Here is a 21,942-nt window from a genome sequence, read left to right on the forward strand (position 1 = left end):
TTCTATGCTCTCACGTCTGTAGATTTTATTTTGTAATCGTTTTGGTTTCGTCATTTTGGTGAGACTTATCCTGGCCCTCAAGCGTTCTCACATGTTCTTGGTTCTTTCGGTAAAGTCACGTAGAAGGGAAATAATAAAATAATCTGTTTTATTTTTATTATTTCCCTTCTACGTGACTTTACCGAAAGAACCAAGAAGATGAATCCCTGCAGTCACGAAAGCTTTAAATCGAAACGTTCTCACATAGTTACACAACATACACTTTAAACTTGAAACCACATCTGACCTGGTTGTTTTTATTTTTAATAAGCATCGGGTTCAATTATTTGCATGGAACAGCCCTTTTTTATGACGTGAACATTACGGAAGCCAGAACAACAAACAGCACAACAGTGGCGAACGGCCGAATAAAAGATTCCCGCGTCAGTGTCTTGGAAACGGAGGGGGGGGGGGCGTGAGATGCTGTGCGTACGGTGACCTAGAAAAACAGACCAATCCATACCTTCTGTGTTGGGATCAGCCGTGAAGTCCTGCGTCTGCAGGATCTGCTCCACGATGTCGTCCGCGTCCACCCTCGTGGCGTCAAACCGCTTCAGCTCGTTCTCCACAGAGTCCTTGCGTCTACACACGGACGCGCAGAGCAGCGGCGATCGGCAAGGAAGGCAACATCCTTTTTAGAAGACGGATCGCGTAATGTGCCTTTCGACAGACGTTGGTCTTCGGAGGTATTTAATCAGCAGCGCGAAAAGCTGGGGAGAGAAGCTGTCAGGGCAAGATGCGTTGGCGCATCGCAAAGTCACTTTTAAAACTGATTCGTGTCTCAAAGTTTTGGCAAATCCTTTGAATCGACGTGGCCAAATTTAAATAGGGTAAATCCCAAATAACAATACAATGTCATACTACAGGTTGGGAGTTTTATGGTGCACCCCCCTCCCATTGTGGACAGACTTTGCTCATGCATAAATGCTTTCAGCCTTAGTTAGAAAGCAATGTTACTACTTCTTCCTCTTCAAAAGCAGTACATTTCACTCCAAATAACCTTGTCGAAAATTGATTACTGCACTTGAGTGAACACTACTTAGGTCTGAGATTACAAAATGCTCTAACAGCTCCACAACGAAGACCTAATGCCAGCGAGGTCAAGCCCCTGATTAAGGGAATTAAGACAGCAGCATCAATAACAGTTTCATGTGTTTCGGATGCACTACTCACAACTAGCCGTTTAGTTAGCAATCCAAAACAAGAATATCACACGAAGTCTGCAACAATATATTCTGCTGTCCAGCAGCCAATGTTAGAAACTGTATGAGGGTTTAAAACAAAGCAACAAAGATTTGAAGATCACATTGGTTTCAAGGGTTGACGCAAAGCGGTGCAGCCATTTACTTAACGGCAATTACCGGACGACTTATACGAATGCTGGCTGCAAGTGGTGACGTACACACAATTCGAGCTTCTCTATTGTGAAATATTCTCCCACAATGGAATTCTTTGTTTGACAAAATAACAATGAATCTTCACGTGCGTTCGAGCCCCTTTGTTAATCCACTGCTGGATGAGGACCTCCCACACTGTGTTGGCTACGGCGGGGTTGTTTTACCATGCCTTAGCAAACAGGTTATGGCGAAGTTGTTTTACCGTGCTGCACCACGCTGATTAGTGCGGGTTGATAAGGGGGGGGGGGGGGGGGCGGCGGCCGAAGACCGGTTTGGATATCACTCGCCACTGATGTTAGCCTTGGCTGGGAATGAAACCCAGTCTGTTGGGTTCATAGTGTCAATGCTCTAACCAAACCACCACCGCTCCACTGGAATCTATTTATGTCAATACAAAATTGCAAAAGCAAAAGTCATAGAAATCAATTCGAACAGGAATTAAAGTAAGGTTGGTAACTATTGATCCACCAATTAATATCTATTCTTAATATAACAATACGAGCGTAAAATTCCCTTTTTTTATTTATATATGCTGCAAGTAATGAATTTACGTGACCCTTACAACCACTAGCGTCCACTACGTTCACTCCCAACGTTAAGAAAAATAATACATTTCTCTAAACTGAATCGCCACACTGACTCATGACAGTCTATCCGATTTTCAGGAGTCAATCCTTACACCCTAAATTCACACAAGTAACGATGGTGACAAATCCATGTGGCTTGTGCCAGGCGAGATACACTTTCTGCCAAGTGGAAGGGCAAAGGATTTTACTCTTGTAGGTAACACAATATCAACTAACGTGCACAAATATTTGTTGAAGTTGGAATACCAAACAAACTAGGATGCCTAAGACACGAGCTTTAATGGAAGGGCTCAAGCTTAGGTTTGTGAACCTTAATATAAGAATGCCACGGTGGCGAGATGTTAACTACCTCGCCTGGTATACAGGAGGTCGTGGATTTAATCCCGATCCTGACGCCTGCATATTTGGAGTTTGCGTGTTCTCCCCATGGTCCCGTGGATTTATCTCCTTGTCCTCCGGGTTGTTGCCTCCACGTTTAGAAGCGTACGTACAGAGTATTTGGCTGCGAAAATTTCCACATGATACACCACTTCGTTGAGTTATCATTTGTGGCCAGGTCGCTTCTGAAAAAGAGCTGCATCATATTCTCAAGACTTATTTTTTTGCCCGTCCACATTAGCTTCGACAGAGCTCCACTCCTTACCTTTCCCAAAAAATATTTTATCATTCTTTCAACCGTAATTAATTGAACCGAGGAAAAATAACATAAAAAAATCCCCAATTTAATCCCGACTGTACCAGCAGCTTTATATAACGAGACAAAGAATGTGATTGGATCTTTAGCAGAGAATGGCCTGTGCAAGTGAATATTGTAAAGCTACCTCTGAAATCCCTTCAAATGACCTCTTTTCTATAAAATAGGGGGCAGCACTTTCCCACCGTGCAAACGAGAGTAAATGTTCATCATACGACAGTTATACCAATGTTTTATTTCTCAGAGCTGGAGTGTTAGTCAAATTAAGCGTGGAACCAAATGTAATGTGGTATGTAGTCATTGTTGACCAAGCTGAGACCATCAAACTCATTATACCAGATAACCTCATTATAACCACACGTGGTTATAATGAGGTTAAGCGGTGGCAGCTCAGCGTTCTGAGCTCTGACTCACCAGGGCCACCGCAAAAAAATTATATTCTTCAACAAGGACGTGTTGAAGTGAGCGTTGACATGGCCCAGCGGTATCACGCTCACCGCTTGTGGTAAAGGTTCACAGGTCGAATCCGACAGGCCGCCCACGGTTATAACGGTGTATTAACCGTAAAATAAGGCCATCTGCTTCACAGTGGATGTTAAAGATCCCCTTGACATCATTTGAAACGAGTAGGTCAAATTCAAAAGAATTACCCACAAACTACTCAATTGGGATTATACATGACAACATCGACCTACTGCAGACCATGCCTGTAAAATATAGCACCTTCGCGATGATAGCCTTGCGCTGTAAGAATGGCACGAACACCAAATGTACTCATTCTAGATTTGAAGCTTTCGTGACTGCAAGGATTCATACTCTTAGTTTTTTCGGTAAAGTCACGTAGGTAAAAAATGAAATAAGAATGAATTAATAATAAAAATTATTATTTTATTATAAAATAATAATACAAATTATTATTTTATTTTTATTAATTGTAATTTTATTTTTTAACTACGTGACTTTAATAATAATAATAAAAATTAGTATTTTATTTTTATTAATTTTTATTTCATTTTTTACCTACGTGACTTTACCGAAAAAACTAAGAGTACCAAATGTACTCAATTGTAACTAACTACACAGGTATAAAAAGCCAGCGAGGGAACGCACCTGTACCTGTCGGCGGGCTGCGGGGGCCGCGGTGGCTTCACTCGCTCCTGGTTGATGCTGTCTGGCATGCTGCCGATGCCCGTGGACGCGCTGCTGTCCCCGGATGTGTTGCGCCGGTGTGTGAGGTCGCCTAGGCTGGAGGCGCGCGAGTGCTCCGTGCTGTACCCTGCTGGCGCCAACAAAAACAAGGGAGGAACAGGGGGCGACGTTTGCTGCTGCTGCTGCCACGCACACGCCCGGGTTGAGCTACGCGCCCCACTGGCCGTTCGAATGAATACTCGGATGTGCCATCTGCCATCGTGTATGTCTATTTCTTATCGTCACTATGAGACATCTCCTTTACCAGTGGCAAAATATAGCAATAGGTTTTTACCCTTTCATCTGGTACAAAAACTGACACCTTTATACAAAGCATCGTGTTTGCAATAACCACAACACAAGCAGTCAAAATGCAAACAAAATAAACAGTGCATATCATAATCATTATCAGAGTTGTTTCTTTTTGTTTGCATTTTGACTGCTTGTGTTGTGGTTATTGCAAACACGATGCCTTGTATAAAAGTGTCAGTTTTTGTACCAGTTGAAAGGGTAAAAACCTATTACTATATTTCTTATCGTTTCAATGGAACCGGTTTCTTCAACTACACTGACTGGTGGGCCACATTAATAAAATCAGTGCATGCTGGCTGGCCACGTGACGCTACATGGCATCGTGCCGTCGTAACATCCGTACGTACTGATCTGTATCATTTGTCTCAAGGTCTCTTATCTATCCCCCTTGTTCATTTCTCTTTCATCTCAATAATATGCATCCTCTATGCCTTGGCAAAACTTGGTATTTATAAAGCATCTCATTATGGCACCATCTCAAGATGCTGTACAAAATGGGAGGGCGGGGGGGGCTATGCACGTCAAGGGAACTTGGTAGAGACGAGTGTTGTTCATTATTTCTCATGGAGGTTATGTAACTTCTCACAAATAATAAAATATCAGCCTACAATCTTGCCACAAATTAGTTCATGGCAACAAGGCATCGTTATCATCACCATCGTATCAGCCATGATGTATCTAATGCATAATTAATCACCTTTACGCTATCAAAATCATTTGACACAAAGTGCTTACCAAAATTGAACCACGATACCTTGCTGATCTCGTCAAAGAGCATAACCACCAGGCAAAAGCCCGTTGTCCTACAGCAGTTTTTGGCTAACCAGCGAACAAAGACGGTCACTGCATCGCACGCTTTCAGATGGACTTCTGCGGCCGTCTGGAATGCTCTCCTTCCGATATTAGGAACCCACTGGGAGCTAATCACTTTTAAATATTTATTTAAAACATTTATTTACAACTGCTCTTTGTCTTTCGATAGTTGTCCTTCTCCCGCATCTACAATTAATGCGCTTGGCTATGTACGGTGCGAGAGAAGTTTAACCTACATACACACATACACAACAATCTATTTTTACTCCCACACACAAGTTTATATCATTCCATCTTCACAGTGGATGTACTCTCAGATGTGTATCCCTCCCTTGGCTGGCATTCCATCATCAGTTTCGACGATTGGCCATATTACCTTCTAGGAACATGTCCTGCCCAAGCCTACATACTTTTCGTAAGTCAACATATTTCTAATTTACATTTGATCTCTGATCCATGAGCTGCAGACTGACAAATAAAAAGAAACTAAAACTGAAAAGTATGCAAACAAGCCAAGAGAGATGCGTGCTTGGAATTACACTGAGAGACAGAAAAATGAACTCCATGGATCAGTGCCAAGATACACAAACATTCAATTGCCATACTTTACTCAAAAAAGGCCCAACATTTAACATTACCACATCCAACGCGAGGATGGATTAAACATTGTGGACTAACCATTAAAATTTCACAAGAAAGCAAATACACAGAGAGAGGATCAGCTAACACCACCCCTTTTTATCGAAGGGGATAAAATTGCACGACAATTTATAGTGCCTTTGATAGAAGACCACTGGACCAAGCAGCAGGCAACCAACATGAATATGAGAGGAGGGACAGACAATAGGCTCTCGTGCTAATTAGTGGCAGGCAGCCCTTGGACGTGAATGACCCGACACAATAGCTGCGCTTGGTGCGTGACGGTGCACTTCACGCCGCGCTGCCAAGCGACGCTTTAAAGCCACCGTTTTGAAGGGGGCTTCACAGCGGTTTATTCTGGAAGCCTGCGGTCGAGCCCTCCATTTCATCTCTGCGAAAGGTCATTCGACATCGAGGAGAAAACTGGCTGCTGGAAGAATACATATTTCGGTCTGTTCAACTCCACAACCTTCCACGGAGCAACCATCGAATCCCCCCCCCCCCCCATCTAAGTATGCTCGTGAAATTGTTACCTGCTGATGAGCAATACCCAAAACATACCCAGCAATGACCGAGACTCACACTGTGTGCCAGGCCACGAAGAGAAACACTCTGTAAGCGTGCCTGTACCTGTTTTTAGTGATCGTCTTAGGCCAGCAATGTGAACGCAGTGAGGAAACAATGCAACTGACAAGAGCTGTACCTGAGATTCGGGAATGCTGGCTGGCAGAGCTGGAGCTGCGGACATGTCCCGCTTGAAAGGGTTCATCTGCACACAACATATTCATTTCTGCAACACGTTAATGCACGCAAAATAGAATGAGGAATACATCATGGATGTTAGGCAACAGAGACACAATGCACATGTACGTAAACGTTGAGGACACAATATTGTTGACGGAGCATGACACAGAGTTATTCAGCAGAGAATGCATACAATGGTTAGTAGTATTCATATTCTTGGTTCTTTCGGTAAAGTCACGTAGATAGAAAACAAAAATCTAAATTTCAAGCAAAAAAACCCACGACGTTTCGATCGCAACACAAGCGCTCTTCATCGGGTGGAGATAAATGATGAAGACCGCTTGTGTTGCGATCGAAACGTCGTGGGTTATTTGCTTTTAATTTGGATTTGTTTTCTATCTACGTGATTTTACCGAAAGAGCCAAGAATATGAATTTCTGCAGTCCCGAAAGTTTCCAGTCTAAATGGTTAGTAGTAGGACAGTTTGCCGTGTTTAATTCAGGAGAGGTTAATACCCATGTACAGCTCATGGATTTTAAAAGAAGTTCAAGGCTTCCATGAGTCTCAGGTTGCATCCCAAAGCCAATATCCAGTCCCAGCACAGGCAGATGTGTCCCACCAAGTAATCAGCCCTGAAAGTATGCAGGAATCTTTAAATAGCCACATGCCATCATGTCAGGAGGAGAAACGGTAGGGTTTAATTGCAGCTCCGTGAAACCAACTGCTTCCAAATGCACTGCTCATGCACATCCAGAGAATGTGGTTTATTTCTTCCTCCAAAAACACTTACTGGCAAGATCTTTATTCTTCAACCACTTTCCTGCTGAATTACAAGGTGCAAGACTGTCATCATTGTGGATTCAATTTAATCTTCCACACATTTATATTTCATCCAAGGCTGTGCAATGCCACAGGGCAGTGTAAAGAAAACTAATATGACAAACACATTTTTCAGACATGCCCAAGTCTGCTCTGAATGCAGAGCAGATTTATTTCACACCACACTTGCAAAAATATTAAGGCAAACTGCCGCTAGACTAAAGGGTGCAAGGTTATTCAAATGATACAAGAACAATGGGTGGTTTTAATATTATAATAATAATCACGTGACTGCTGATGCCTAGCTTTGTTGATGTTGTCTTCAGCAGACACACGCACTGCACTATGTGCATACAAATAACAAAAAACATGGAACTGCTATTGTTTTACTGATATTTTTTGTCACACGTGGGTGGTCGGGGACCATAACCATATAATCAAATTAAGATGCATCTCAAAAAACGAAATCGAACATTGTAGACGGCAGCCAAGGCTGTGCGTCTTGAGCTGTCCCAACCCAAGCTTAAGGCTTATTTGAATGATTTATAATCATTGTCAAGCACTCTCGTGCTGTTACTGCATTGCCACGCCATTAATAACGTATGTGTGGGAGTGATACCACTCGAGCGCCATGAAGACACGCCTGCACCGGGGCGTTAATGTGCATACTCTCGAAATGGCCAAGAGGCTCCCCGAGTGCTGAGTTGGCATCAGCATCAGAATCAGAATATTCATTTATTCTGGAGGAGCCCAATGAGCAATAAGTTAAAGGATTCTGAAAATGGTTAACAGTTCACCGGTTATCGTTTAAAAGCCCTGTTTTGATGTAGATGTAGTGAATCGGTGGTCTTAACGCCACAATAATATGTTAAATTTGTTTCTGCACTTAATTTGGCAAAATTTTATAACCGATAATCAAAATATCGCTATGACTGACATGCTACGCATGGGTAGGAAGGTGCTGCCACCCGCTGTATTGAAAAGAGGTCACTTCAAGTGATTCTAGAGGTAGCTGTATGATAGCTGCTTCCACAGGCCGTTCTCTAACACAATGGGGGTGCACTGCTCTGCGAGACATCCGAATTGACACTGTCGCATCGCGCTACGCCGAAAACACAATTCGGATACAATCTGGAGTAAAGTTGTTTTAGTAAGCGGACAAACGAAAAGCACAATTTTCTTTTTTAACTATCACAACTTTAAACTCTTGTCGGATAGCATGAGACCACACGCAGCCACGGTACGCATTTACACGGCAAGCGATATGACTTTTTGATCGCTTGTTTTTTTGCGCGTGCTGGCCGAACGTAGCCGAGGACGTTCTCGGTCTGCGTGCCTCTGCGGGCGGATGAGCTCACCAGTAGGCAACACGCTGGGCCGACTCTTGCTCTGCCGTTGCGCCAAGGAGCCCGGGGTGCTGCTACCATCATCGCCGGGGCCCTTGCTCTCCAGCTGCAGCGTGCCGGAATCCTCTCCGGATACTGACAGCGGCATGGGTGCCGGAGGCCTGAAGACAAATGAACACATGTACCTACCTTGCTTTGTCCGTCAATTGTCCCCGACACATTAGACGATGCCTCCACTTGCCACGGTCATGTGCTACCAGTCAAGAGCTCTTCCCATGTTAATAGCTGTAAATTAGAAATCCCTCCACACTGTTTGGTTTCAGCCCATGGTCAATCACCCTCATCTTAGTCTGTCATTTTCCGAGATCCACGTAAAAGCTTGCTGAGCCCTTCTTGCTAATTGCATATGATATATGTGGCCCGCCCAGTTCAAAACTTTGTGATGTGACACAAGGGGCCGATGTGGCCAGAACCACACCTGGCCACCTTTGTCTCCCCAATGCTGACATTTACAGACAGCACCAAGTACTCATTCAAAGCTGAGTTGACCTCGGGGGATGCCCAGGCCAGGTTCAGATACCACTTTCCACTGGCTTTAATCAAGGGCGAGAATCGAACCCACTGTCCCCAAGCACATATACATACCCTGAAAGTGTTCAACCCCCCCATCAGCTATTATAGACAAGTGGGTGGCCTTATGAGCATAGCGTGGCTTTGATCTGACCAATTTATTTAAAGGCCAGTAAGCCGAAACGAAGAGACGTTTCATCTTGGCAAGAGTAAAACAAACTCTTTTAATTAATCCATTATGAAAATGTTTAATGTGCCCAGTGTGTGTGTGTGTGCACATGTTCATCCAATTTTATGCAACAACAACCTAAAAGGCTGTCTGTTTCCACTACTGAAGCTGTTAAGTTAAGGTGGGAGGATAGTCTGAGCTAGAATTTACTCTACGAGTGAAGCACTGAGCCGTGTCATTATTGCACCCAATTATCTTTGTGTGTATTTTAAAGGAACATCGAGGCAAACATAATTTAAACATTAAACTTAAGACTGCACAAAGTCACATAAAACATTTAATTCTGCAGTCTAAACCATTTTAAACACCTACTCACTAAACACACATCATTTACGTCAGCAAGATATATGAACAGCTGCTAAACAAAAATGCGGGGAACATTTGATGCGGCTATAAACTCATTTGAATAGTATGGCTGTATTCTTCTAGGAAAAACTCGTTTTCATGGATTTGTCTCCAAACCATAATCGCCAAGCGAATTAAGAGATTATGAAAATATATCTCAACTGAAACGAGCTTGCAACAGATCTGTGGTGAAAGATAATGCAACCCATGACTTGCCAAGGACTCAGCTTAGTTTGCATAATGGTGTTTTGACTTTCACAATGTAATTTAACCTTTTAGAGCAAAAACACACAACCACTGGGATTTCCCAGCTGTTAGTTATTTTTTTATTGTCTCTTATACCTGCTACTTTCCATTCAAGCGTGTATTGTATTTTAATAGGTACATTACACATACCTAAATGTTCTAATGTACAGGTTCACTGGAAACTCTTGTAAAAAAGGCTCTCGATCCAACGCTGCTGCGCATCATCCATTTTAAAAGTAATACAAGATGTCTCCCAGACTAAAAAGGAAAGGTTTTAATCGATACCGTGTCCCAAGCCAAATGAAAAGCAATTGGGAGGCAGACATACTTGTGAAGTCAATAGATAACCGAGTCAGAGATGCATGCAAGTGCCTAGCGCTGTAGGCAACCGTGACTCACCTAATAAAGCGCTTTGGATGATGGCGTAAGGTTTTCACAAAATGCAAAGTCAAATAGCTGCGGAACGAGGCACTCCCAACGCATCAACTTGTCCATGTTTTACCTCCGCTAACCTCTCGGTGAGAAATGTTCCCCGGTTCTCCAACTTGGGAGTGGATTTACCGCACTTCAAAATGAACATTGACAGCCATCTGGCATTTGGATACATACATTTACGTAATAATTAAAGATTATCATGAGCACCGTAAGTCGATTACAAATTATACACGTGCTGAAATCTATTTGTTCGCGTCAAACTTACGTTTTGAAGCAAGGGTCTCCAGAGAGTAGAGTCATCCCAATAATGACCTAAGAAATGTTCATCATTCACAAATGAGAATTTAATTGCAAATGTCACGCAATGCAATTTCAACAACACACAAAAAAAACCCCATTGCACGAGAAATTGAGCAAGTATTTACCCCACATGTATTAAAATGTATGGCGCGAAATAAGTGCAACAGTCATACATTACATAACGATTTGGTTTTAAAGCAGCAAAAGGTATTAACGAAAATAACAGGTTAATCAAAAAACAGGTCACAGAGTTGAAAATGTGATCGTGATAGTTTGGCCAACTAGACTTATTCACTAAATAGGTTTACATCGAGGGAGCTTAAACAGGTATTATGGGTGATGTTGGATAATGGCCTCAATAAACAAAGACGGTCACTGCATCGCACGCTTTCAGATATGCTTCTGCGGCCATCTGGAACGCTCTTCCTTCCGATATTAGGAAGCCACTGGAGCTATGCACTTTTAAATACAGTTTGACGACTAATTTCTCTAGAACTGATTTTTTTGTTTAGTTCGTTGTCCATTTCCCGCACATTCGATTACCACGGTTGGCTACGTACGGTGCGAAAGAAGTTCAACATACATAAACATAAGCCGTAGTTGAATTTCTGTACGGTGACAATATACAGTGATATGATGACAAGTCTGCTTCCAGCGTTCGAATCGCTTATAAAACTCAAAGTTGTTCTGTTGCCATACCATTCTCCCTGATGTGGTATGTACCTGGTCTCGATTTCATAAAAGACATCCTGTAAGGTTTCATGGTCTTACACGAAGCTAAATAGGGGAACGGAAATTATAAGAGTGTGTTTGTAGATATTCACTCTCTGCACTAAAATCCTGATTCAATTATTAGATGCGCTGTGCGATGCTCGTGGCAACTGGAACCTGATCCTTGGTCAAGTTCAACACACACACACACACACGTCATTAACAAGGACGTAATTTCAATGCGGTTTTGGCAGAGACATGCCTTGAGAATGGAGTTGTCCTGCCGTGCGTTCTTGGTGTCGTATCCCTCGAGAAGGCAGCGGCGTGTTGTGCAGCGCGAGCCGGCAAACTCTGCCATATTCAGGTCGGCAAAACCCAACTGCGACCAATCACAAACGCAGCACCACACACCAAATCGATATACCGCAGTTTTCTTATAGGTGGCTCGGAACGCTAATACCATGTCAGAGCACCGAGCCAACACCATTGAGATTCTGGGTTTAAATTCAGGCAGCTGGTAATTTTTATAGCGCGTTCTCAAGAACAGCAAGTGTCAAATTCCAGCCTGGTCCCAAATAACTGTGCGGACATCCTTTATTTGACTTATTATGGTATAGACATGTATATTTTAATGGTCTGATTGATATAGAGTGAACCCTATTCACACAGCATACACAAAATATGTGGCAAGTGTGCAAAAAGAAGCTTATTGAAATCACTTCAGCAGTAGTTCTATGACATCCTCTTTCACGGTCTATCTCCAGCACAGGGTGCTGCACCGTTGTGAGAGCTACAAATGGAAATTTGTTCATCTCCTGACATAACACTGATGGGACAACCGAAATATAATTACATGATCATCTCTACAGATTTTCTGAAGCTTAAACCCTTTACGTTTGGAGACAACAGACTTCAAACAACTTTTAATTTTCACAAGGGTGCAAAAAACAGTGATTCAACTTTTCCCTGTGCTTATATTGGTTATTTTAATGTCAATTAACACAAACAGTGGTAAAACTATTTACACACTTTAAAAAGGCATTGTTAATCTGCTACTTTCAAGGATAACTTGCTGTGTAAAGCCCTTTGTCAATACAATGCTGGCAGGGCATCCCCACACTATATGGGTCATGGGGGCTATATTGTTTAAAATCATATTTCAGTATGCTGCTCAGTGGGTTGGTAAAGGTAGGGAGGGCGTGGATGTGAGAGCATTGAAGCACAGTACAACAATGGATGTTGCTGCCCTGCCTCCTGTTACCCTGCAGCCTATATAATTGTGTATTCTTAGGTTTTTTCGGTAAAGTCACGTAGGTAAAAAAATGTAAATTAATAAAAGTATTTTACTTTTATTAATTTACACATTTTTTTACCTACGTGACTTTACTGAAAAAACTAAGAGTATGAATCATTGCAGTCACGAAAGCTTCAAATCTAGAATTAAGCAATTGTGTGCTCGGCGACAGCGGCTCAAGTCGTCAGCTTCCGAGATCTGACGAGACCGGGTGCAATCTGGGCGATTTGGTCACATAAAGCTTGCCGCATAAAGCACAAAATATTGAACCACGCGGCACAAAGCGATAACCGGCAAGAATAATCTAGCGCCCTATTTATATGTAGGACAGCTGGTTGGTAACATGTGACCAAGATGCATGACTCAGCTGTGTCGTCTCGGTGCGTCTAGTTGTTTAAAAGTCATTTGAAGAATCCACAGCAGGCAAACCAGTGGCCTCAAACGAAAACATTTGCGGTGAAGTTGTGGAGCGATTCTCACAAGGGAGTATCAGCGAGATTACCAACATCTCAATGGATTGTTTCGGCTACTAAATAAGCTTTTACGTAAAGAGTAATTCGCATATCCGCAACACATTTAACGAACCACTGTGGTGCCTGTCCTTCGACTCCGTGTCGGTTTCAACAACAACATCGACGTGAGGATTATTACGTAACAGATGTGTGACTGGGCAACAATTTTATCCTACATTTTCACACATTTGGATCGTATTTGAATCAACAAAACAAAAAGCTGAAGTCAAACACTAAATCGAGGGGCAAATGGTATTAAGGGCCATATTAATCAATCGTTATTGCTCATTTATTTACAAACCCTACAGTGAGTCATTACTGACAACATGACACTAAAGTGAGTCACTGCTGACAAACCATAGGTCAACGCATACAAATATCCTCCTAAATTAAAGCCAAGCATCTTACCTTGCTGTATGCCTTCCCTCCTTTAAGTTCCTTCAAAACAAAACACCCACACAACAGAGAAACAATTTAAATGCCAGTTGTCGAGCTAAAACATTGCTAAATTAAAGGAAGCAATAAAGGATAACAAAAATAATAATAAAAACCCTAATCCATTGCAAGCTTTTTAAGGTGCCACAAAACTAAGGTACTATACAACTAGGGCCTCAATCTTTAACACAAATTACCATTTCCATTTTTCAAGAATGTATTTTAAGCGCCGGATTGTGTCAAGTGCGCTGCTGTCAGTGTGCCTCGCATTATTCATAGATGCAGTTCTGCTATTCGGTTACTTTTTGGATGTGCTGCATATGGATGGCATAACTGCGTGCAAATTAAACGTCGTTCCCATTTGTGTAATTTATTTGTGTGGGTGTGAACATATTCAATTCGATAGCCTCAAATGAAACACACGCGGACTGAAACAGCATGGGATCTGGATAATTGCTAGCATTCCGTGCTTACACTGGACAGTAGCATTCCCCAGAGAATGTAAACATAATGAAGAATATTTATTGCTGCGTCGCACTCGAAAAAAAAGAACCCACCACCCTTACCCTATATGAGAAGGAATGTCCATAATTTACCATCAAAACGCCCAAGGGAAACCGGAAAATCTGGGAAACACTCGAGCTGTGAATTTTCAGATTTTATTTTTTCCAAGCGAAACATAGATGTAGGTTCTAGATTTGAAGCTTTCGTGACTGCAATGATTCATATTCATTGCAGTCACGTAGGTAAAAACATTAAAATTAATTTTAATGTTTTTACCTACGTGACTTTACCGAAAAAACCTGAGAATATAGATGTAGGTTGTTTAAGCTATCTGTGAGGCCCGCAGTGCTCTAACTGCACACCAGCCATTGCAATTTTATATTATACGTGTAGCAGTATGTTAAAAGACTGGTATAATATTCTATAAATACATATCATATATAAATGAATGGCCTCGCCCGCTTGACACAACACATTTGCTTGTAATCCCCACGACGCAAATCTTACGTAAGCTATGACAGGAACAACAACCCCCGGGCGGATGCATTTCATGCACATCGGAACTCGGCAGCCAAACTGTTCCAAGACACCGCATATGAGGCAAGTCCCTTTTTACACGAGCACATCCACTTTTCCTCCCAAACCATGGGAATATGTAAACACGCTTCTGAAAATGAGCGCTCCAATTTCCAGCAATTCCTTCAGCGGTGCAAATTGATGAGTAATCTGGTGAACAAGCTCCACCTTGGACGGGCATGTAAGCACCACACCCCTGTAATTGCGTATAGGGTGACACAGCCCATCATATTTGAAACTCCCAAACCTGACCGCAAAGAGCACAGCTAAGCCGACATGCATCAAGCTGGTGTCCTGCTGCTGATATCGTCATCAAAATCATCTTCAGCTATGACCTTATCAATGCTGGACGAAGGTTGCCATCTACCCCCTATGATCCAGCTCCTGATTAACTAATTATCAACATCATCTTCTTCACCACCCACTGGTTATCCACTACTGCGACGCGAAGGGCCTCCCCTCGCTGTCGCGATTCCTCATGGCCTCGCGAAGCAACAATCCACGTATACCCTACACACACGAGCTCCATCTCTGCGGCAGATATCTTGCGTGTTCCATCTTCGGGCTGCTCCTCCGTAATTAGTCTCGACCAATGGCCATCATCTCTTCTGGTGACATGTCCCACCCAAGCCTGGTTACTTTTTTAAATGTGGTGTCTCTAATATTGCATGTGTTTTCTGACCCACGTGTATCCTGCTCGTGTTTCTCAATGCAATTCCTAGCACGCACCTCTCCACGCTTCTTCCCACAAACAGCAGCCTAAAAAAAACTTACTTCAAAGTAAATGGAAATGTCCCGTAGTGCATCGAAATAAAGACATCTCAAATAAAGAAACAATTACTTACATGTTTCATAAACACGATACCAAGCATCGGGGAACCAATTTCCTTCACGAGTGCCAAATAGGACCTTTGGTGGTTCACACATTAACACATGCTTTGGCATAATGCCAGGTAGAAAATATCCCTCCCTAGTACCTAATTAGTGTGACTAAGATGCTTGCAGTGATGAATAAATGTTGTAAGCGGATCATTTCAAATTGGTAGGCCTCAGGTGGCCGCAGGCTGTATGAAATGAAGCCGCTGGCAGGATAGGTTTCCCCACCCTCGCTGTGTATGCATTATTCAAGCCGCATGTCCATGTCACAGCGAGCTCCACGAGAGGGTAAGTGCCGGCGTGAGCTCTCTCTGTCGTCTCTGTTGTAACGTACCTTGCGGATGGACACGCGGCACACACAGTGGTCCAGAACTCCACTGGTAGGGCTGGCCGTCATCTTGCACACGAACTCAAACTTCTTCTTCCACCGAACACAGTTCTCACGAACCTCCTCCCTGCGCGCAAGCGGCACAGCGTGTTAATCCACCACTCCCCATTTCACGCCGTCGCTCACTATAGCAACTACAATTTCTTTAGCAAGTGTTATAATTGCTTTATTGATACACTTAGAGACAGCGCCAAACGGTCCGAAAAGTGGCCAAGGTTGGCTTATCCACATCAAGTCCCTGAACCACAAGTTAACAACAGGAAATTATTGCTATAATGATCGGATGATTTCTAACCATAATAATAAAAACCAGTGTACAGGTGTATCCTGCTGCTGCTGTCTAAAATAATCTGGCCACGATTTTAACCATTTTGAACTGGTGCTCAAAAACAAGGCTGCATTATGCACCCAGTACGGTGATGTCACGTGACATGCAAGGCATGATGAGAGGAACCGATTTTATGGTCCCAATCGCACTTTTTTGAATGGATGATTTTCCTATGCTCTCTTTTAAACCTTTACAAAGTCACAAACTGTTTTTTGGCTGCCACCCTACATGCAGTGAATACAACATTTGATTGTAAAGCAACTAAAAATGGCTACATCGTGTGCTTGGGGACATTTTGGGAGCGTTATGCGTGACCGTGGGAAAGCAGCTGGTGCAAAGGTAGCGCCCCGTGCCATTTCACAAGCAACCCATTGAGACAAAAAAACATTGTTTTGGGCAAACAAGTGGCATAACGGGTGAGCGAATTCCACGATCAGATCTCCCATGAAAGCTGTGTGCAGCTGGCATTTTAAAAAACCTGACCGAGCTTCATGCGGCAGGGAAAAAAACACAGAGAAAAAATCCACTTTCCCAAAAAAATTTAAGCAACAGACCTGTGACTGACAAGGTATCTTCAAGCCTGCCCGCTTGCTTTACCTCTTATACTGCGAGCAATAAAAACCTGGGCTTGTGCATGACACGAGAAAAATGGATCAAGTAAATAGAAAATGGATCCGTGTTCATTCTCTAGACTGCACGCTTTCAAGAGCCTATGATCAAAAAACAATTAGGAGTTCGATCTTGTCAGGTCTGAGGAAGTACGTCTGGATAGTGCTTTGATGGGTGATCGCCAAGCATCAGACAGATTATTGCAGGTTATCGCGGGCTACATTGTCAGCAGAGGGTAATGCAACAAAATAAATTGTTGTGGATATACCACTTTTTAAAAAAGTAGTATTAAGTAAGATTGATTACTGGTCGTCTCAGTCGTGTTCTGTCTCTTCATATACTAATCATTGATGAATGAATGGTTGTTTGAGTATATATGTAGTCGTGTTGGCAAACTTGGCACCACAAACCAGGAGTTTAACTTGACTTTGAGAGATATGTAAAAACGAGAACCCTGCAAGAAAGGCCTTGAGGTCGGCTTGGAATGTGCCGGAGACACCCCCCTAAAAGCCAGGTGCTCATTGTAGCGATAAGTTGTGCCGCACCAGGCTTGGCACACGAGGAAAAATACACAAACTACCTTTACTTCCCAAAAAAAGGAGGGCAGATTGATGGCCAAGCTGTAGGACATCCAATTAAATGTGTAAGGTCTCCATTGCCTTACAAAAGGGAGAGCACTTTTCCTTTTTCATTGGAAATATCGGACAAGAAATGAAATAATTCGTATATATTGGTCAATTCATGATTTTAGTATATCCACACATGCCATCACTGAACTGTGGGCAGACCAGCAGTGGTTAAGGGAAGGAGTGGTTCACGTCAACCCAGCACGATCGCTCGTGCCACAGGAAAGCCGCCCCACAACGAGACACAGCTGTACAGCGGTCAAGACAATTAGCCACCACTGAACGTAGAGTGGACGGCAGTGGGAGTAGCATTAGAGGCTAAGCTGTAACACAGCGGCAAAACATTAATAGAAATAACCTAAAGAGGAACTTCAGGGGTTGATAAGCTGAAATAATACAGCAGCGAAGGCTGTTTAAAGCAGATCTGAAGATTTTCAGTTGAAGAGTGAACGCGTGAAGAGTCGTTGGAGAATAAGTGGAGATAAGTACGACTCAAGAAGATGGCCCTCGAAGAGGAGGGAACTCCGACAGTGCGGAACCCTGCCAACCAAGTCACACGCCACAATCAACACGAGATAAATAGTGACTTCATAGCTACAAGTCCGTGGACTATCATCACGGTGAAGATATTTGTCCATCTGTCACCTGACTGAGACAGAGCGCTGTCGCTGCATACGCCCCACGAGGAGAGCGTTTATGCGCTTCGTCAAAGGGTGCAGCGCTGTTGTGCCGTCATTAACAGCCCCGCGGCTGGTTCGTCACTGAGGCAGGGCCCGTCGCTCATCAAGCCGCCGGCCGAGGACCATTTCGTCGCTGTGCAGCGCTGCCAGCTGCCAGATCGTGGCTCTGTCACCGCGGCACAGAGGTCGCAAACGGGTTTTGATTCCTTACCCGTACCCGGCCGCACCAGGGTCGCAAATGGGTACCCGTACCCGGCTGGGTACGGGTAGCCGTTCCCTACCCGTACCCTACCCGAAATGAGTGACAAACGGCTACTCACCAGTGACTCACGGCCTAACCGTACCCGGCCGCACCAGGGTCGCAAACGGCTACCCGTACACCCGTACCCGGCCGGGTACGGATATCCGGGTATCGGGTAGGGTACGGGTATCGGGTACCCGGTTGCGACCTCTGCCGCGGCACCGCGCTGTTCACGTCGACCCGCTCTGCACCGGAGGAGGCATCGCGCGCAACCACTCCCTGCAGGCGAGAGAAGATGCCTGCTCTTCCACGACTGAAATGAAGGCCGTGTTTGAGGTCCATTCGTCGATAAGTCTCACGATTAATTCGTGTCTGTGGTATCAAACCCCGATTAATTTTGAGTCGTGCATACACATTTACTACTTTTGAAATTGGGTTGTTTTATGTGTATTGCTCATACGGAACAGGGCATTTTTGCATTTTGATTGATACCAATATCTTTGTAGGAGTATTATACGTTGTACCGAACACTGGTTGCATATGAATGACCGGTATTATGGCTTTTGATGTAGACAAGACTTGCTTGCATTAAAGTCCTGCTTTCGTTTACGAGTGTGTTCAACCGTTCTGTTGCACGCAAAGATATCAAACGAATCTGGTTTCCATGGCTTCCTGTCATTCAGTTACACCCTGGACAACGAAAGACCAAAAAACTGGACAGATTCCAATTGAGATGGCAAAATTGCTGTACGGTACTATGGTCCAGCGTCTATGCTCCCTGGCTTCATCAACCACCACTGACCATCATGGTGAAAGCACGGTCACAAATACCCCCCCCCCTACCCGCCCCCAAGATACGGTGTGGACAGGCCTTCATCCAGCAGTGCATGACTATACGGGCCGTACATGTCCTGTACCATTTAAAAAAAGATCACCACATGTTTTTGTGCGCGCTAGCTTGCAGTGAGAGCGAGGATGAACGCCGCCGTGGTTGAAAGGTCAAAGTTTGTCTCCAGTCGCTCGGGCGGATTGCTTCCGTTTTTTGTTTTAGCGCAGCAGCAGCAACAACAACAAAAATGCCTGTTGAGCACCCCCAAGTAGCGGGGCAGCCGGGCAGGAGTGCAGAAAAAGCTTTGTGCTAGACCCACACTGTCTGCCCAACCCCCTATCAGCCACTTTACTCAAGGAATTTACACGTTGCAGCACTTAATTCAGCAAAGCAAGTCCCCATTGTGCACGCTAAGACTCCTCTGTTAATGTACAGTTCTCTGTTAAAGGATTGAGGGAGAAACCAGAGGTTGTGGGAGGGTGGACAGGGTCTGGGAAGGAGGGGGGGGGGTTAAATCTAACACGCATTGCTTAACTACATTTAAATACCTCCCCCTGTGAAAGACATTTAAAAGGCTTAAGCGATGCACGTGGAGGCAACGAAATGAAGACAATTTCACTGGCTCCATTCCGAATCATCACCATCACACGTGGTGCCAAACTACACGGGACATTAATTGAATCAAATCGATTATAGGCCATTTAAATGTATTAACAACGAGTAGGCGATCCGATTTTTACACGAGCATGAATCGCACATGTATATACAGTACCACCATTTTAGCCTTACAAGTCAACATGGAGAGTTACAAACCCTCCACGCTCGGTTTATATTTAACTAGCTGTACTACCCGGCTTTGCCCGGGACTTGGATCCACCACGCCCGGCCGCCTTTGTCTCCCCAGTGGAGATGTTCACACTACAGCAGTTACTCGTTTGAGGCTGAGTCGACCTAGGGGAGGCCCAGGACCAGTGAAAATAATCGTCACCGGTGGTGGCCGTGAGCGGGAATCGAACAACGCGTTACGCTTCCACATGCGCGGGTCACATGACAGATTTGACGTCACAGCTCACTTGCCCTGCAAAAATATATATGCATTATTGAGCTCCCCCCCCCCAAATAAAGTGTATTTTAATAATTTTTGCATGGTGTACAGTCTGGAAAGTACCCACATGGAAAATTTCAAGTTTGTTGCATGTCGGGAAGTACGCTAAACATTTTAAACGGACACACATAATCATAACTTTGCCTTTTATATATATGGAGATTAATTTCTCTGTCTTCTCAACGCTCTTAGTTTCTGGCGCTTATCCAGCAATCAACCACTACCAATTTCTCATAATATTGCCAACAGGTATTTCCTTTGGTCCATTGTCAATGTAAAAATCCATTGCAAAAACAATCCAATTAAATGGTTCAGAGGGGCACTACCAAAAATCAATTATGTTGACATGTTAACAACATGTCCACTATGTACCCTATGGAATGATGGCAGCCATCTCCATAGCATCTGTGGCCCACTTTTCCACTCGACACATCCAGGCTTGGACGAAAAGTCACAACACAATGCACTAAGCCCTGCTTAAACACACTGTACGTCCACCACAAATTAAATCAAAGCCTTTGCATGAGAACAAAATGTGACTTCTTCTTCCCAGTTACCCGATAAACGTTACAATTTAAAGTCTCATTAAAATGCCCAAACTCGCCTTTTTATTTCCCCTAAAAATGCATCTCCTGAGTTCCGTGGGTCGATCGGCCACGCAAGTGGCACGAGCACACAGTTGACTGTAGCTAAGTCCAACTTTGTCGGACAAATGGAAAGATGACACTTGTATACGTCACGGCCCTTTTGTCGATCTACTGTTACGGATGAGGCCCTCCTCACACCATACGGGGTCGTCGGCGTTCGTTGACCATACTTCACCGCGCTGGACAATCTCGGTTGAGGTTAGGAGATGTAGAAGTACAGTACAACATTTATATTTGATACACTGCCCTCTGCTGCCCACAACACAGCCCAGAATCAGCGGCCTATAACACAAGTTCTATGCATGATGGGACACCCATCCGAGCAATACCCAGGCTCAAACCGCCTTAGCTTCCAAGACTGAATTAGATCAGCCACATTCCTGGTGGACACATTGAATACTTCATAAAATTAATTTGTGATTCCTAATATCTTCACAAGAACAAACACGTACTTCCGAAAAGAGCTATTAATGTTACCTGAAGAGAACGTCATAAAAAATATATAATAAAAAACTATTTTTTAAAGGAGGGAATCAATGTCAACATGAGTGATGTTAATAATGTCGGATATACGCCCACGAGGATCTTTCAAAATTAAAGTGTTCAGTGAGACGCTAAACCCATGTTTGTGAAGTATAAATTGATTTCGTGACATTGTTTTGCATCAGACAAGAAAGGCATTTATATTTTGGAATGTCTCATTTGTCACTTTAAAATATTCATAACATTCTTCTTGGTTCTTTCGGTAAAGTCACGTAGAAGGGACGGCTGCTTGCGTTGTGGCCGAAACGTCGTGAGAATGATTTTATTCTGTTTTAATTTTATTATTTTATTATTTCCCTTCTACGTGACTTTACCCAAAGAACCAAGAAGATGAA

The 21,942-nt window shown here is 43.5% G+C and overlaps 1 protein-coding gene across 6 annotated transcripts in view; it reads right to left on the reverse strand.

The window, feature by feature from the left end:
* Positions 1 to 21,942, reverse strand: part of LOC144937886 (early estrogen-induced gene 1 protein-like) — a 36,948-nt gene that overhangs the window by 3,367 nt on the left and 11,639 nt on the right. The window contains exons 3-11 of one of the 6 annotated variants that reach the window (XM_078865450.1): positions 15,946 to 16,066; positions 13,629 to 13,658; positions 11,677 to 11,793; positions 10,669 to 10,715; positions 8,591 to 8,739; positions 7,204 to 7,236; positions 6,373 to 6,459; positions 3,828 to 3,996; positions 503 to 621 (exon numbers count right to left, since the gene is read on the reverse strand). In XM_078865450.1, coding sequence (XP_078721576.1) covers positions 503 to 621; positions 3,828 to 3,996; positions 6,373 to 6,459; positions 7,204 to 7,236; positions 8,591 to 8,739; positions 10,669 to 10,715; positions 11,677 to 11,793; positions 13,629 to 13,658; positions 15,946 to 16,066 — 872 coding nt within the window. The remainder of the gene's footprint in view (positions 1 to 502; positions 622 to 3,827; positions 3,997 to 6,372; positions 6,460 to 7,203; positions 7,237 to 8,590; positions 8,740 to 10,668; positions 10,716 to 11,676; positions 11,794 to 13,628; positions 13,659 to 15,945; positions 16,067 to 21,942) is intronic. The other 5 variants (XM_078865449.1, XM_078865448.1, XM_078865446.1 and 2 more) reach the window with 5 other exon arrangements.

This window comes from Lampetra fluviatilis, chromosome 20, assembly GCF_964198595.1.
Source record: "Lampetra fluviatilis chromosome 20, kcLamFluv1.1, whole genome shotgun sequence".
Taxonomy (NCBI): Eukaryota; Metazoa; Chordata; class Hyperoartia; order Petromyzontiformes; family Petromyzontidae; genus Lampetra; species Lampetra fluviatilis.